The sequence below is a fragment of the Camelus dromedarius genome, chromosome 9 (genome assembly GCF_036321535.1).
Source record: "Camelus dromedarius isolate mCamDro1 chromosome 9, mCamDro1.pat, whole genome shotgun sequence".
Taxonomy (NCBI): domain Eukaryota; kingdom Metazoa; phylum Chordata; class Mammalia; order Artiodactyla; family Camelidae; genus Camelus; species Camelus dromedarius.
In genome coordinates this window covers 25005981-25022648 of record NC_087444.1, presented here as the reverse complement: position 1 = coordinate 25022648, position 16668 = coordinate 25005981, and the positions used below count along the sequence as shown (strand labels likewise).

At 41.3% G+C, this 16668-nt stretch overlaps 1 protein-coding gene across 2 annotated transcripts in view; it reads left to right on the top strand.

Annotated features, from left to right (window-relative positions):
* CDH13 (cadherin 13) overlaps positions 1–16668 on the top strand; it is a 1287194-nt gene that overhangs the window by 938627 nt on the left and 331899 nt on the right. For both annotated transcript variants that reach the window (XM_064488932.1, XM_010980492.3), the window contains one exon: positions 13667–13811. In XM_064488932.1, coding sequence (XP_064345002.1) covers positions 13667–13811 — 145 coding nt within the window. The remainder of the gene's footprint in view (positions 1–13666; positions 13812–16668) is intronic.

The following is a 16668-nucleotide window of genomic DNA, read 5'->3' as shown; positions in this document are numbered from 1 at the left end:
CGCTGCACACATGTAGCAAGTAAAACCATGTTTTCAAGGCTTCAGATGGATATTGATAAATGGCATTTCAGAAAGATGTCTTAATAGAATCAGTAATATATGAGAATTTGTTTCCTCACAAGTTTGTCAAACACTATTAGGTTTTTGTAATTATTTTGGCAATTATATAAGCAAAAAACCATCTCATTTTAATTTTATAATATGGTTATCACTTCCTTGTTTCCTTGCTTTGTTCATTGTTGTTTTTTCCCTATTGATTTTTAACCAGGTCTTTGTATATTCAGGATAGTAAGCTTCTGTTTCACATGATGCAAATATTTTTCTCAGTTTTCTGTTTATTTTATTTATTGTGTTTTAGTCATTTTTATATAAAAAACTTGCATTTAAGTAGTTTAATCTCTCAATAATTCACATAATAACTTATGCCTTTAATAGTGGTTTAGAAAGGCCTTCCCCACTCTATTACATAAATATTCAATGGCTTTTTTTCTCCTAATACTTTAATCCATCTGGAATTTATTAGGCTATAATTTAAATTTTATATATCAACCTTAATTCTTTGGAGAACATCATGTTTTGTAAAACACATTTTAATACTTATTTAACTAAATGACTTTACGTCTGTAAATTAAAAAAAGAAGAAAAGTATTTTATTTCATTCTATTCTGAATTTCACTTTTGGAAGGGAGAAGGGTGAGTGAAAATAAAATCCCCTGTAATTTTCTCCTATGGCTTTGTTTTCAAAAGTATGGTATTTCTCATCTTTGCACAAAAATCCCCTTAACCCTTGTACATATTCTTAATGGATCTGGCATAATTCCAACATCCATGATTTATATAAATTCTACCTGAACCAATTAAAATTTTCAGCCTGTGCCCCCTTTTGGGGTAGGGGATATTCACTGGGACTTTACCCAAGCTGCTTAAAAAATTATTTTGAGTATCTATATAGATTTCTTCCACATAATTAAAGTTACTTCAAAAGTTAAGTAGAAAAATACTCTCAAAATCCAGCATGATTGTGAGCATACATACAGAAGACAAAAATGTGTTTTCATTGTGTTTGGTGGAAAACATACTTTAAAAGTAAAATTTCAGATCAACAAAGGAAATACTATAGCTCTAAGCAGAGCAAGCTTTTCAAAGAACATTTGATAATAGTATCAAGATCTTTAATTAAAAATCTAACAAGAAGGAAACTTTTATCGCCCCTTTGATCATTTTTTGAGGGAGCTGTAAACACCACTTCCAGTCCATCAAGGGGGAGATGACATGCAGAGCTGTGTAAATGAAGGTGGAGGTATGTTACAAAAGGCTAAAAATATCTTTTCCCTGGGAACTCTCCAGGAGTTGGTCCATAATGAGATTCGACTTTGATAAATGAATAAAGCTGAGAAAAATAACTTGAAATGCAAGTGACTAGTGTCAAAGAGGAAATGTGGATTACTGTAATAGGAAAGCAATTTTGAGGGGGTAATGGCGGACACATAAGAATTGAATCCAGGGTATTGCATCCACATTTGCAAAAGTCTAAAGAAAGCTCTACTGGGAGTGAACATGTGCCAGTCACCAAACTTCGTCTGAGCTAACAAAGCTTTTTTAAAAATTTTCCTCTGTGCCGGTAATTGTGCTCCACACACTCAGTTACCTTTTTATCCCTTTACTAAAAAGAAAAATGACATTCTAAACATCGTTACATATGCCAACTGAGACGTGGAGAACGGAAGTTCCTTAGTCAGACAGGATCACGTGTGACCCAGGTAGCCTAGAACGGTCTTGGTTTGCACCTGTTGCTGTGGCTTAATTGTTTATAGTGTCTGCTTTCATTCTAAAATGTGTTCCAGTTTCAACAATTAATTATGTGACCATCGTATCAATTTTCTATTGCGACTGTAACAAGTTACCACAAACATAGGGATTCAGAACAACCCAAGCTTGTTATCTGGCACTTCTGTAGGTTTAGGGTCCAACACAGAACTCGCAGGGCAACACCAAGTGCTGGCAGGCCTGCAGTCACTGCTGGGGGCATAGAGGAAGAGCCTCGACTAGTCTAGCTTCTGGTGGCTGCTCACATTCCTTGGCTCGTGGCCTCTTCCTCCAGGTTCAAAGCCAGCAATGGCTGGTCAAGTACCTCTCCTTATCAAATCACCCAGACCTTCTTCTCTTCCTTAGGGACCCTCATAATTACATTGAACCCACCCAGACAATACAGGCTGATCTCTCTATTTTTTTTTTTTTACAGCAAGGCTTGTTCCTATTTATTTTTGCCAATGAGGCACATTAAAAACCTGATCATACATTGTCTTAGGATTTATCAAACACACCGTTCTAAATAGCAACAACACGAAATAGCTCTAGATGGGATTGAGAACATTTTGATAATGCTTTGACTTCAAACTGAAGAGGAATCAGTCAGAAGTTCTAGCACCCAAATCCTGAAATACTGTTATAAATATTTAAGATGTCTCCCCCTTTTCATCCACCTTGTAACTACAAGTTCAGGTAGGCTTTTGCCACTTACTACTAGGCTTTTAAAAAATTATTCTAAATTTATTTTTAATTCAAAAGCAACACACCAATTCATTTTCACTATAAAATGTCAATAAAATCAGATTTTAAAAATGTTCTCCATGACGTGTTACCTACTGTTTTCTTTTTTATTGATTTATAATCACTTTACAATGTTGTGTCAAATTCCAGTGTAGAGCACAATTTTTCAGTCACACATGAACATACATACATTCACTGTCACATTTTTTTCTCTGTGAGCCACCATAAGATCCTGTGTACACCTCCCTGTGCTGCACAGTACAGTCTTGCCCATCTACTCTATAATTTTAAAATCCCATCTATCCCTTCCCACCCTCCACCCCTTTGGCAACCACAAGTTTGTATTCTATGTCTATGAGTCTATTTCTGTTCTGTATTTATGGTTTGTTTGTTTGTTTGTTTTTTAGATTCCACATATGAGCGATCTCATATGGTATTTTTCTTTCTCTTTCTGGCTTACTTCACTTAGAATGACATTCTCCAGGAGCATCCATGTTGCTGCAAATGGCATTATGTTGTCGGTTTTTATGGCTGAGTAGTATTCCATTGTATAAATATACCACTTCTTCTTTATCCAGTCATCCGTTGATGGACATTTAGGCTGTCTCCATGTCTTGGCTATTGTAAATATTGTGTGCCTTGAACATTGGGGTGCAGGTGTCATCCTGAAGTAGGGTTCCTTCTGGATATAGGCCCAGGAGCGGGATTCCTGGGTCATATGGTAAGTCTATTCCTAGTCTTTTGAGGAATCTCCATACTGTTTTCCACAGTGGCTGCACCAAACTGCATTCCCACCAGCAGTGTAGGAGGGTTCCCCTTTCTCCACAGCCTCTCCAGCATTTGTCATTTGTGGATTTTTGAATGATGGCCATTCTGATTGGTGTGAGGTGATACTTCATTGTAGTTTTGATTTGCATTTCTCTGATAATTAGTGATATTGAGCATTTTTTCATGTGCCTATTGATCATTTGTATGTCTTCCTTGGAGAATTGCTTGTTTAGGTCTTTTGCCCATTTTCAGATTGGGTTGTTTTGTTGTTTCTTATTAAGTCGTATGAACTGCTTATATATTCTGGAGATCAAGCCTTTGTTAGTTTCATTTGCAAAAATTTTCTCCCATTCCGTAGGTTGTCTTTTTGTTTTACTCATGGTTCCCTTTGCTGTGCAGAAGCTTGTAAGTTTCATTAGGTCTCATTTGTTTATTCTTGCTTTTATTTCTATTGCTTGAGTAGACTGTTCTAGGAGAACATTTTTGAGATGTATGTGAGATAATGTTTTGCCTATATTTTCTTCAAGGAGGTTTATTGTATCTTGTCTTATGTTTAAGTCTTCGATCCATTTTGAGTTCATTTTTGTGTATGGTGTAAGGGAGTGTTCTGATCTCTCTATTTTAAGGGCAGCTGATCAGAAAGTTAATTCCATTTGCAACCATAATTCCCCTTTGCCAGGTAACCTAACATACAGCTTCCAGGATTAGGACATAAAAATCTTTAGGAAGGTCATTATTCTGCCAACCACGGCCACTCTGTAAGTAGCAGAGCTGAAATTTGAAGGCAGGCTTTCTGATTCAAAGTCTAGTGTAATTTCAGTAATTGACGAGGATGTCTTTGGTGGAAAAGCATTGTTCAGTCTTTATGAGATGTTGGTAGGTGAGGAGGGTGTGAGAATTGCAAATAAAAAGTCAATAAAAATATCTGTCAGTGCTTTCTTTACTCAAGGCACCTAATTTTGGAGTTCATCTGTTATAAATAAACTCACAATAGCATGCTTAAACAAATCTCTGTGGGATTTTTTTATTCCCATGAAATTTTTTAAAGCTGTGAACATCTTTGAGATTCTTAAGATGTAGGTTCAACTGCCTTCCAGGAATGTTACATCAAGTTTAGATTCCCCCAGCATGGATGGAACTTGATGCTTATTTCACAGCACCTTCATGATCATTAGATCTCATCTTTTCTTTGTTCTTGTCCTCTAAGGAGGCAAATGCTGGCGTCTTATTTTTCATATGTATTTCAAGGTTTTGTGTGAGTCTTTGTGTCTAAACTTACAGTTATGTATAACTGGAGATGTCTAATATTTGTCAGGCCTTTGAATACCCCTAATTGCATGCAGTGAACTTCTAGTTACTATTTTATATTTCTAGCATTATAACTACTCTCATTATAAAAGATGGGATTAGGAATGAAAGGAACAAAGTCCACCTTTGTGACTTATCGACTGGTCCAAGTAGAAGTCCCTAAACAAGTATTTCAAAGATGGTGTAAATTGCAGCATCCATGTTAAAAAATGTTTTAATGTCCCAAAGAGGTAACTGGAGGGAGCGTGTTTATTTGAGTGGGATACATTATATCTGGATCCAGAAGAGAAACTGAGTCACATTATGTTAGAATCATTGCTCCTAAGTTCTTTTCATTTTCTGTGATGCAAAAACATAGGGTTGAAAAGCATATGAACACACACACACACACAATCCCCTCATAACCAGAAGTTGAACTGTATCATCTCAAATAAGTAATTGACTATGTTGCATGTGTTTTACTTCATTTTAATGTTTGGCCCAAAGCAGAATTATGAGAGTTCAATAAGGTCACTGAAGTGTTTTGTAAATTGTTTTACTTCAGCATGACTCATGGATCCATGGACTGTGTGTCTCACACTTAGAGTCTTATTCCATTGATCCAGCTTTGACATCTGTTACCAGGGTCATCTCATACTACAAAAATATTGGGTTTTAAGAGCCAGCTTCTTCATTTTAGCCTTCACTCAAAAAAAAAAAAATTTGTGGCATATTTTGTTTTTTTGTCAGTTCATCCCTTTGGATTAGATCACAGTATCACATTTTGTTTGACTAACTTGTGTCTTTCATAAACAGAGACAGAAGGATAAGCCAAATGAAGGGGAAGATATTAACAGCTGGCTGTGATGCTGAAGGCCGGTGTACTTGTACGTGCTTTGTAATTTGGTTCACTGCACTCCTGTAGTTTTTTTTTTTTTTTTTAAAGGATTCTTGTCTATGCGTGTGTTCAGCCCATCTCCAGTATTACAGTGCATTAACTGGTCTGAAGAATCATCAGTTTGCATGTTGTGACTTGATAGCTCACACCTCTAGTGGAGATACCCCCAAGATATAGAAAGAGAATAGAGAACCTAGGAGATGGGGTCCCAAGAAGGGTTGCCAGGGGACCCTATGCGCATCAGCAAGGGTGATTCTGGCAGCGTAGCTTCTACTCTGGCTCCTGTGGCTTCTTGTCACTTCCTCCCCATTTCAGAGGTCAAGCTCACTCTCTCCTCGTATACACAGGACTCAGAACATCACACTAATAAGCCGGTGCCCATCTACCATGACCCCTGAAGTGAGCAGTTAGCTCAAGTTTGTGCAATACCTTCATGTCTCTACTCTCGGATAAACTATTTTTGTTTTCAGCAGATTAGGAGTGTTTTGCCTACCTTGCCCTCCTCCCCATTTTACTTACTTTGGTCCTTTGAGAGCCAATTTATAAGAGGTACAATTCTTTTCTTTTCAGAAAGTCTGTGACATTCCAGAAGGGAGCGTGTTGTAGCTAGGCTGATGCTGTAATAATCCCCAGCCTGTCATTTGTGGCAGGGTGTCATTTTATCCACAGAGGCTCAGTGTGTTTTAATATGCAGTTTCATGTATGTTAGGAAAAATTTATAATAAGCTCATCATCCCCCTAAATTCATGGATAATTTTGCCTTGGATGAGTCATCAGTGAAACACAGCAATCAATGTACGGCAGTACTATTGAGTAAATAACACAGTTAGTAAAGAGAATAAAACAAAAACACACAGGAAGTCCACGAAAGAGCATTGAACAAACCAGGGCATGGTGGGAGAAAGCAAAGATTTTCGAGTCAGATCTAAGTTTGGAACCAGCTGGATCACAAACTAGCTTTTGACCACAGACAACGTACTTCAATTTCTCTGAGTTTTGCTGCACTGGATGTTTCTCCAGGTTGAGCCAAATGAGACAATGCAGAAAAATCCCAGACATGTATTGCACAGCAAATAAATGTTAGTTCCCTTCTTTTGAAAGGCAGGTAATCAATTTAATGCACTTCTATGTTATTTACCACTGTGGTTCTTGTTCATGAATGAGACTGCACACACAGTCAGCTGGCCTACAGTCCGTGGAGTTGGGACTGACTGTCAGCTCCTGTGTGCCAGGATTGGAGAGAAAGGACAGATGGCCAAAGCTGAGGCCAAAACTTTAGACTCCAGTTTCTTAAAGAGGTATTGCCTCTTGCAAAGAGGACTTTATTCAATGTGTTCCATTGGGTGCCTGCTATGTACCAGGCACTGAATCTCAGCCTTGGGGATTTGCTGTTGGGCAGGAACACCCACCACAACTCTGCCTGGAAGGGGCCAGAGAGGAAGATGCTAGTTGAGCTGTCACACAAATAAATAAGCAATTACATGTTATGGAAAGCATTATACTGGAAATGTACTGATGCCGTGGGAATTTCAACCGGGGACACCCAAGCTAGGGATCTTCCCCACCAGTGACATCTGAGCTGAGATCTGAAGGATGAAGAGGGGCAGCAGATGGGAGGCTTGTGCTTGCTAAGAGGGCTGCACCTGAAGATACCTGTGTCAGGAAGGAGTGGGATAAGTTGGGATAACTGAAAAAAAGATTGGTGGAGTTGGATAATGACGAACAGAGAAGGTGTCTTGTGACATGAAACGAGTTTGGAGAAGTGGGCTGGGACCAGATTATAAAAAGATTTGTCAAAGTAAAGGAATGTGCTGCCAGTCCTAAGAAGGATGAGAAACGATTGCGAGGTGTCCAATCTGGAGTGACATCAATACATAAAAATTTTGAAAAGACACCCTGGAAGCCTGTGTTAGTCAGTGTTCCCCAGAGACAAAAGCAGTAGGATTCTCTTATAAGGAATTTACTCACAGTTGTGGAGGCTGATCTGCCAACTGTAAGCAAAAGACCCAAGAAAGCTGGTGGTATAATCCAGTCCACGTCCAAAGGCCTGAGAACAAAGGAGGCCAGTGGTGTAGATTCCAGTCCAGGCCTTCAGGCCACTGAGGGCGGAGAAGATGGAGGCCCCAGTTCAGCCGTCAGGCAGGAGGACAAAGGGCAAATCCCTCTTTCCTCAGCCTCTTATTTTATCTAGGACCTCAGTGGATTGGATGGTGCCCACCACACTGTGGAGAGCCATCTACTCTCCTGAGTTCACAGATTCAAATATTAATCTCACCCAGACACACCCAGAAATAACATTTCATCTGGGCAACCTCATGGGCCAGTCAAATTGACACATAAAATTAACCATCACAAAACCCTTTAGGGGATGGATTGTCGCAGATCTTGAAGATTGCAGGGACATCCATCAGGTCCCTGTTGCAGTGGCCCAGGTGAGAAGTGACAGAAGCCGATCTCTGGAGCTGATGATGGATTTGGAGAGAAGAGGGTGGATTTAAGAGAGATTCAGGAGTATAGCAGGGTAGACAGGACTTGTTCATGAAGTGACTGGGAATGGGAGACAAGGATTCATTTGAGGAACAGGATGGCTTCTGAGTTTCTGCTTTGATCCCCAGGAAGAAGGACCACCCTCTGGGCAAAGTTTAGAGCAAAAGGATTTGCATGTGGCTGTGTTTATTATACTTTCTTGTTGCTCAAAAATCCTTGCCTCCAATAGTGACATTTTAGAATATTTTGACTGAATTATGTAAATGTGAAATAGTTCTGCCTCCTCTAGCAAAGTCTGAATGAAGCTGCCCTTTGAAAACAGGGCAGCAAGAGTTGGGTTAAAATTCAGCACCCACTTTGTGTCAGACATATTCACACGTCATCTTTCCCTCCGCTGCACCAAAATCCCCTGAGGTCGCCGTGGCAGGCTCTCATTAGTAACACAGAAGCTCAGATGAAGAAGTACGTGCCAGCCCAGAGCCCAGGCTCGGCACATCAGGAGGACTGGGTATCGAGTCTGCTGACTCCAGGTCCAGTGCTCTCTCCACAAGTCCTCAGAGCCCTCCACGCAGCCTTCAGAGGTGTGCCTCCTGCCCCTGGCAGTGCTCGCTCCTCCCGCCTCCACCACCAAATCAGGATGGTTTCTCCATCTCCCTTCTGTGATGGGCTAAGCTTCCCAAAGTGTGGGCTGGACCCGCTCACACCAGAATCTCTGGAGGGGCTGGTTTAAACACAAATTCCTAAAGGACCTACACTCACAAGTTCCCTAGATGACCCTGAGTTCCATTAACGGTAAAGCTTAATTAGTTACTCCTCCTGGCATATTCCATCTCAAGAGAGGAGATGCAGTGTTGGGGTCCAAAAATCACACCACTACCGCCAAGGCAATTCAGTGCCCCGGCCCGTCGTGCACCCTTCCCCACCAGGTTTCCTGCCTCCAGCATCTTTCTTTTACTTTGTTTCTGCAACTTTTCACTTTTCATTTAGTGAACAGTTCTCTTCTCCCTCCTGCCTGACAGCTTTATAGAAGGTGGTCAGACAAAATATGCTGTAAGTGTTCAATATACAAAATTGAAGGTTAGAAGGTTGAAAAAATGATTTTTATAGAAAATGTGTGTGTATGATTACTTGTGTTTTGTATCTGTATGTGTCTGTGTGTCTAAGTGTGTCCATGTGTTTGTATGTTACATACATGTTTGTGTGTCTCCATATTTGTGTGTGACTTGTATATACAATGTGTTTGCGCCCTTGTGTGTGTGATGTATGTTTGTGTACATATGGGTATGTGTGCGCGTGTGTGTATGCATATACAAAGCCTCCTTCCACAGTTCCACAGAAAACATCCATTCTGCCTTCTGTTTAGAAGTTATTTTCACAAATCTGAACCTGGAAATGCCATTCCCAGCCTCTACAAAACTCTTGAGTTTCCACCTCAATCCCTGAGCCCCATCACATCAGCATCACACCAACAGTGATGTGCCCCTGAATCCCCTAGTAATGGGCTGAAAGGTGGGGCTGCCTGGTTTTGAGCAGGGCCCGAGACTCTGCATTTCTAGCCAGCTCCCAAGGAATGCCGATGCTGCTGGTCTCGTGACTGCACTTTGAATAGCAGATACTGGAACACACAACACAGAGGCTGGTCAAATGTGTGATTTCAGAGTTCAGGCTCCCTGCTATGGAGGAAGCATTGGACACTACCTTGTCCAGGAACCTTGGGCAACTATTTCTTGTTATAATTTGTTGAACGTCTCTCTTTCTAGTTCCACAGTGGACCTTTTTATATGTCACCCCCCCACCCTTATTCCAAGAAAATCAGTCACTGAAGCTAAGAATAGAAGTCTTCGCGTCTGAGAAGGTGGTGTAGAAATATGTGGTGAGAGGCTGGGTGATCTCCACCTCCTTTGAGAAATTATTTCATTGTTTTGGGCCAGTGGCAACCTATTTGTTTTTCTCCCAGTAGGTTTCTGCTAAGTGGCATCTCACTTCAAATATAAGGAACAGACATTAGAATTTCTCCCTTTGAATGCATTCCAGTTTGTTTTGTTTCCCAAGCTCCAAACACAGCCTCTGGAATGTATCTTGTAACTCAAAGGAAATAAACATTGTCCATCTTTTCAGACTAAGGGTTTGTGTGTTTTAGGTATTTCCATTAGGAAGGTGGAAGGGAGGTAAGAACATCACTGAACATTAATTCTCTGATACTGGAGGTACCTTCTGAAATTTAAAAGCCCCACTTTAACAAGTTTGGCATTTGCTGTCTGCGGGTCTGACCTTCGTGTGAGAGCAGTTAGGAAAATTCACTGGAGGTGTCAGATTTCTTTATAGTAAGTGATCGGGATGATAAGGCTGTATTTACTAACAACTTCTTCATGCCTATCCACATGCTTAGTTTTCACCCACATTTTTAATATGCCTTTTGAAAATTATATGGACTACCTAGAAAAATGTTAGTGTTTCTTGTTCCTTATTTTATTCGGTCTATTATGTTTTCCTTTGTAAAGAACAAGCGTGATGTACGTTTCCCTTCCTCATCTCTGCCTACCCAGGAATTCACAGAAAAAAAAGTCTTCTCACTTTGGCCAAGTTATTTTTTGCAAAGAATGTTACAGCAGGATAAAGCTCAGTCTCCTGGAAGGGGGTGCTGCCCCCTTACTTCATCTGTACCAATACCGTCATGCAGTGCCAACCTTGGGGCCTTGGCATCGCCATTTCTGCTGTCTAGAACTCTTTTTCCAGAACTTCTTTTCTAGAACTTTTGCATGGCTAGCTTCTTTGGCATTCTTCAAGTCTCAGCTGAAATATTCCCGCAGCAGTAAGGCCTTCTCAACTATTTTATCGAAATAGGTACCCCCTCCCACCAACACTCACATACATGCTCTCTCAATCATAATGTAACCCCACACTATCCAATAAAACTCTGCAATAATAGGAATATTCTAGAGATGCCTTGTCCAATATGATAGCCACTAGGTACACGTGGTTCTTGAGCTCTTGAATGTGCCTCGTGCAACTGATGAACTGCATTTTTTATTTTATTTATCTTTAAATTTAAATAGCTACATTTAGCTACTGGCTGCACTGAACAGCACAGCTTTAATGTATCAACCTGTTTCATCCCTTTACATCCCTCACCTCTAACTGAAATGACTTTATGCATATAGTTTACCTTGCCTACCAGCTGTCTCTTCATCCCAGAATGTCCTTTTTCTTACCTGCTGGTTATCCGGTGCCCATTGTAGGGACTGACATATAGTAAGTCCTCCGTGAATTTTTGTTCAATTAACTTCAAATTAATATATGCCCCTAAGAGCACTTTGCTGTTTGTAAACACTGTTCCGAAGGTCTTGGTTTCTAACAATGCTGTTTTCCAATACAAAATCCAGGAATCAAAGTCTGGGTAGTGGTGTAACAGAAAACGCTGTCAAGTTGACTCCCTTTACAGTTGGTTTTATGAGATTCAGCCCAACACTTGGCATTCATCCTCATCGCTTGTATCTCCTTCGTGTCTCTCTGTCTTTCCATTATGTTAAGATGGACCTAGAGTCTGCCCCGTCCAGTTCCAACATATTTGCACATTTGGCAAATGTGAACTCCGTCCCTCTGTCCTGCTTGTTGCTTATGAGACTAGCCAAGTCTTGTAGGATGTGGAAGCTTAGGATTCAGATCCAACACATGTTGTCTTTGGACTAGGTTTTGGTTGTAATAAAGTCAAGTCCTTGGCTATTTTGGGTGGACAAAAGGCCAGACCTTGATTATTACATGAAACTGCTCCCAAAGCTTGCTTTTCATTTCCTTTGTTTAGCAGGATTCTCATAGCGGCTTTAAAAATGAACAGAAAAGTACAAAAGTTCACTTGTGTAGCTCTCCTTAGAGTGCAGATGTTCTAAGGCTCTGCCTATTGAATTTTTTCTTAGCTAAAATGTGCATGGACTATTTAATCTACCCCAGAAATCAAAGTGTGTGTGTGTGTGTGTGTGTGTGTGTGTGTGTGTGTGTGAATTTGCTAGTGAAAGGATGAAGTAATGTTAAAAATGAAAAAAAAAATCTGCTGGTTTCATTTTTGTTTGCTTTCAAATTCTGTCCAAAAGTGTACATCACACATGCATAATGCAACTGCTGTGTTGTGTATTTTCACATAATATTCCAAGTAGATCAACAAGGTTTACTAAGTATTGTATCTAATGGCTGTGTTCTGGCATCTTGCTACGAAACCATTCATTCAACAACTAGCCCTTTTCCACTGGACGTTTAGTGGATGCCAGTGTTATCTCATTATTAGAAATAACACTCGGGTGAATATCTCCATGTGGGTAGTGTCGCCTGTCTCAGATAGACCCAGGAGTGGTATCCAGACCGAGCAGTGTGTTAGTCCTTCATAGATTTGTTGAAGTTTGCCATGCTACTTTCCAAAGGATGCAATCAGCTTATACCACATTCATGGGGAGTGAGACTGCTGATTTATAACAAAAGTGTTTCTCTTTATTTTCCTAATTCGGGCTAGTTTTGACAACGGCGTTGATGGTAACAGCAGTAGCAACAATGCTAGCAGTTAATACCCTTGAGCCTTGTGACAGGTATTACAATAGGTGCTTTAGAAACATCGTTTGTGGTGATTAACAATGTAAACTCTGGAGACTGACTTCACAGGGCCCAATGCAGACTGCACCGCCCAGCCTCTAATTGCTTCCATTGCCTCCTCACCAGTAGTCCTTAGGGTCACAGTGAATATTCCTAATTATAAGTGTTTATGAACCCATTTTACAGATGATAAAACTAAGAGGTTAAGAGGTCACATAGCTAGTGAAAAGTCGTGCTGGGATTCCAATTTCAGAGACCCTTTCCCAAGGATTCCAATGACAGAGACTTTTCCTGACTGAAATACTCAACTGGCGCCCAATGCAGGGACCGCCACTAATATCCAAGAAGTATTACTGTTGCCACTGAGTTAAATCAAGGCAGAATAACACAGAATTGAGAGAATAAGATCTCTGTGGTTCACTGGAAAAGCCATAACATAATTCCTTGTTTCCAAGCAACAGTAAATCTGGTTTTTCTATGCTATTTTCTTCATTCGTGAGATCTGAAGGTAGTTCCTTACGGAAGTGTCTCATGGAATTGTGAAATCCCCCGTGGATTATAAAGGCCTTGTGGGAAGGAATCATGAGGTCTCACTCAGGACCCCTGCAAGCGCCTTCGTTGCCTCCGGAAAGTTTTCTATAAATACTGACCTGAATTTCTCCTAAACATTACCATAAACACTTGGTTATTTCTTAATTTACTCTGTTCATAACTGCTTAGTCAATTATTTTTATTAGCATAACATTCCTTTTAAGCATAATGATGTTGGAAAAACAGAAACAGTGGAAACACATTTTCTCAGCTATGACTGATGGCTAGTGTTTTCTTTCTTTCCTTTCTTTTTTTATTTCCTTTGCAGATTTGATGAATTAATTGTAAATTTCCCACGGGGGACCTAACATGAACTGATCTTTGTCTTTTATTCTGTAACATTTAGTTTCTATTCTAGTCCTGGCGACCATCCATTGAGACCTAACTGTGAACATTGCCAAGGACTCATAAAATTGCTGATATAACCTACTTTCTTCAGAGAACCTGACTCCAATTTTCATAATGAACTAATGCCTTCTTTCTCTCCCAATCTCTTTGCTCCAATAGCTATTCGTGGAGACCATTGATGTCAACGGCAAAACTCTGGAGGGGCCTGTCCCTCTGGAAGTCATCGTGATTGATCAGAATGACAACAGACCAATCTTTCGGGAAGGCCCCTACATCGGCCATGTCATGGAAGGATCACCTACAGGTATGTTAAGTTGGCTTGCTATTAGCATAATGCGTGGGAAGTGGCATACTGTGATCTTGGGGGATTCTAGAGTTGGTTTTATCGCCACACTAACTTATTGGTGGTATGCATCGACGGTGACATGTTATTTCCCTGGATAGAAGCAAGAGCTGAAAAGCTGCAGCTCTGAACATGAATGGGGTGTTGCAAACGATGAGAATATCTTCCTTTGTGTTCAGAGGTGATCCTTCAAGGATAACTGACATCTGAGACTCCGATGTAGGGTTGATGTTGGACACCATGTAAATATCTAGCTCACCCTTGTGAGGGCTCAAGGCTGGACGTGGTGGTACAGTGGGACTTTGAAGAGAATTAAGATTCCCCACAGCAAGCTCCCTTGTTATTTCTTTTAATAATTGCCTTTTAATAAGAACCATTTTGGGACAATGGGTAGGACTTTTTTCTCTCTCTCCTTAGAAGACGTGCATGGGGAAATCTTTTGTCTTCAATCAAAGGGCCAAAGGCAAGACATTTTCTTTCTCTCTCTGGCAATACGGGTACCTACTGTTATGGAAATCACTCCAGGTTACTGTGGAGCTCCTGCTATCTTTTCCCCACATTTATCCTTTTTATCAGGGGAGGTTTTAGAATTTAGAGTGCCCTTTTTTGGCCCACAGATACTAATTAAAGCATTCCATGGCCAGCGGCAGAAGTCACTCCTGAGTATAATGCTTAGACAGGAAAGGGCAAAGTAGAAGAATTCCTCTTGTAAGGCTGGACTTTGATTTGAAGCTTTGCGTTTGGTGAAAGCAAGCTGTATTAAGGGTATCAGTGTTGCTGCATCTAGATTATGACCAGTTGTCAGCAAAAGAGTCATTCCTCCGTTGGGACAGGAGATGGAAGCTCAGGGGCTGCTTTGGCTGGTTCTTTTACCCTCTTTGACAAGTTGATGGAATGTATCAATAACATGTAGGTATGTGAGGCTCTGGAAGCGTTGTCATGGCAACCCACCTAGCTGACCAGGTGCATAATTGTATGCAAGGTGCCTAAAACCTCCCTTCTGCCTGAAGGAGTGGGGCTTCTGTGCGCCTCATCACAGAGATCCCCAGGGGCAGGAGCAGCCCTCTCCCTTCTGGGATTTGAATGCATTCTGCATAAAGGAGAGGGCAGTGGGGTTAGCGGCCTGGAGGGGCAGAAAGCCAGCAAGAGGAGGTGGGTCGGACCACTTCGGGGCAGACCTTCTCTGTGGTGCCGCTTAGTTAGGCTGATTTGGATGGAGAGACAGCTTCCAGTGGAACACACCTTGGAATTTGGGTTTGATGTTTACAGAAATCTTAAGCTGATGAGCCGAACAAGTTAGGAGAACCGATGGGAAAAGCTATTAAAGAGGCTGGAATTGGAGCAGAGCAGAAAAATGATTCCCAGTTTCCATCTGTGGTACCCGGGACCTGTATGTGAGTGAGTGGAATTCAGGATGGTCCGGAAAAGTGTTCTAAATGTAAATGACAATGGTTACACCCGAGGCGGCTGTGAGACTGCACGTCCTTGTATATTATGTATGTGTATGATTAGACAGTGTCCAATTTTTCTCCACTTCATTCTTCTTTAAAGTTTCAGAAAGAATTTTGATTTTATTGCTTTATATATATGTCGTATTTTCAGAGAAAAATGGAATCCTTTATGCTCATTGAATTTCTGAAAGCACGGAGCAATTTGGTCATGGTGGATGCATATCCAGGAAAACATAAACCCCCTCAAACTTCTATTTATGATTGGTATTATCCTATAAAAATACATAAAGACTCAGATGTCTGTATGGAGTGGTTTCTTCCAGCTGTGCAGAATTTGGCCTGAATCATTGTTTTCCTTTTGGGCACCCTCTGGGTTGGACTATAAAGCAGAAATTGAAACGGAGTCAGTCAAATTTGGGGTCAGGAATGTAGAAATGTTGTGGAAAACTAGAGGAAAAAGCACTTAGACTACTTAGTGCCTTGTGAGAAAGCTCAGGCAGGTGGTCCCCCAAGCATCCATGGGGACAGTGGGAATCTGGGAAGGAAGGTGGTACCCCTTTTCCAATCCCCTTCCCTGGCTGATGCCACTTATAAGTCATAACAGCAAACCTTGACCAGCTAGAGAAATGATGGCCTCTTCCATTTCCACAATGTCCTGCTCATTTGTGGCTTGTGGAATCCTACGTGTTGCATCCATTTCACAGAGGGGGTTGCTAACCCCAAAAAGAGTTCATTGGCTTTGCTAAGTTCACACAAATAATAGTTGAGGGACAATGCTCAGGACTCAACCTGCATCATCAACCTTCAGATCACGTGCTGTTTCTACTGACCCACAAACTGCGTGGTGAAAACAGCCATTGGACGATTTCACGTGTGGGTGGGCACTTGCCATGCGCCCAGAGGTTTCTATACTTGGTGTCGTTTCCTCCACTCTACCATTTCCCACCCTCAGGGGTGGATCCCACCTTCCCGTCATGCAGATGAGAGGACTGAACTTCACAGAGGTCCGGGAACCTGCCCAAAGTCACCCAGCTCGGGGATGGGCTGGCACCGCTGTCCGCGTCTGGCCTCGAGGCACAGGCTCTTTCCTGGGCACTGTGCTGGCCTTGGCCACCTTCTCTCACAAGGACTCTCTGCAGGCCCAGCTGAAGGGAAATATTTGTGCAGTTTAGTTCCTGACAGAAAATGACCAGCTCCTCTGACCAAATAGTCGCTTTTCATTTAACGTGAGCTGTTGCTCAGCCTCTAGGGTTAAATGGTGTTAAACGCCAGGGCCCTTGTCATCGCTCACATCACTTTCTTCTGAATTCGCAGAACCAGTGCCAGCCCCACACTCCGAAGGGCTCCATGCTTGGTTTACTGCTCCA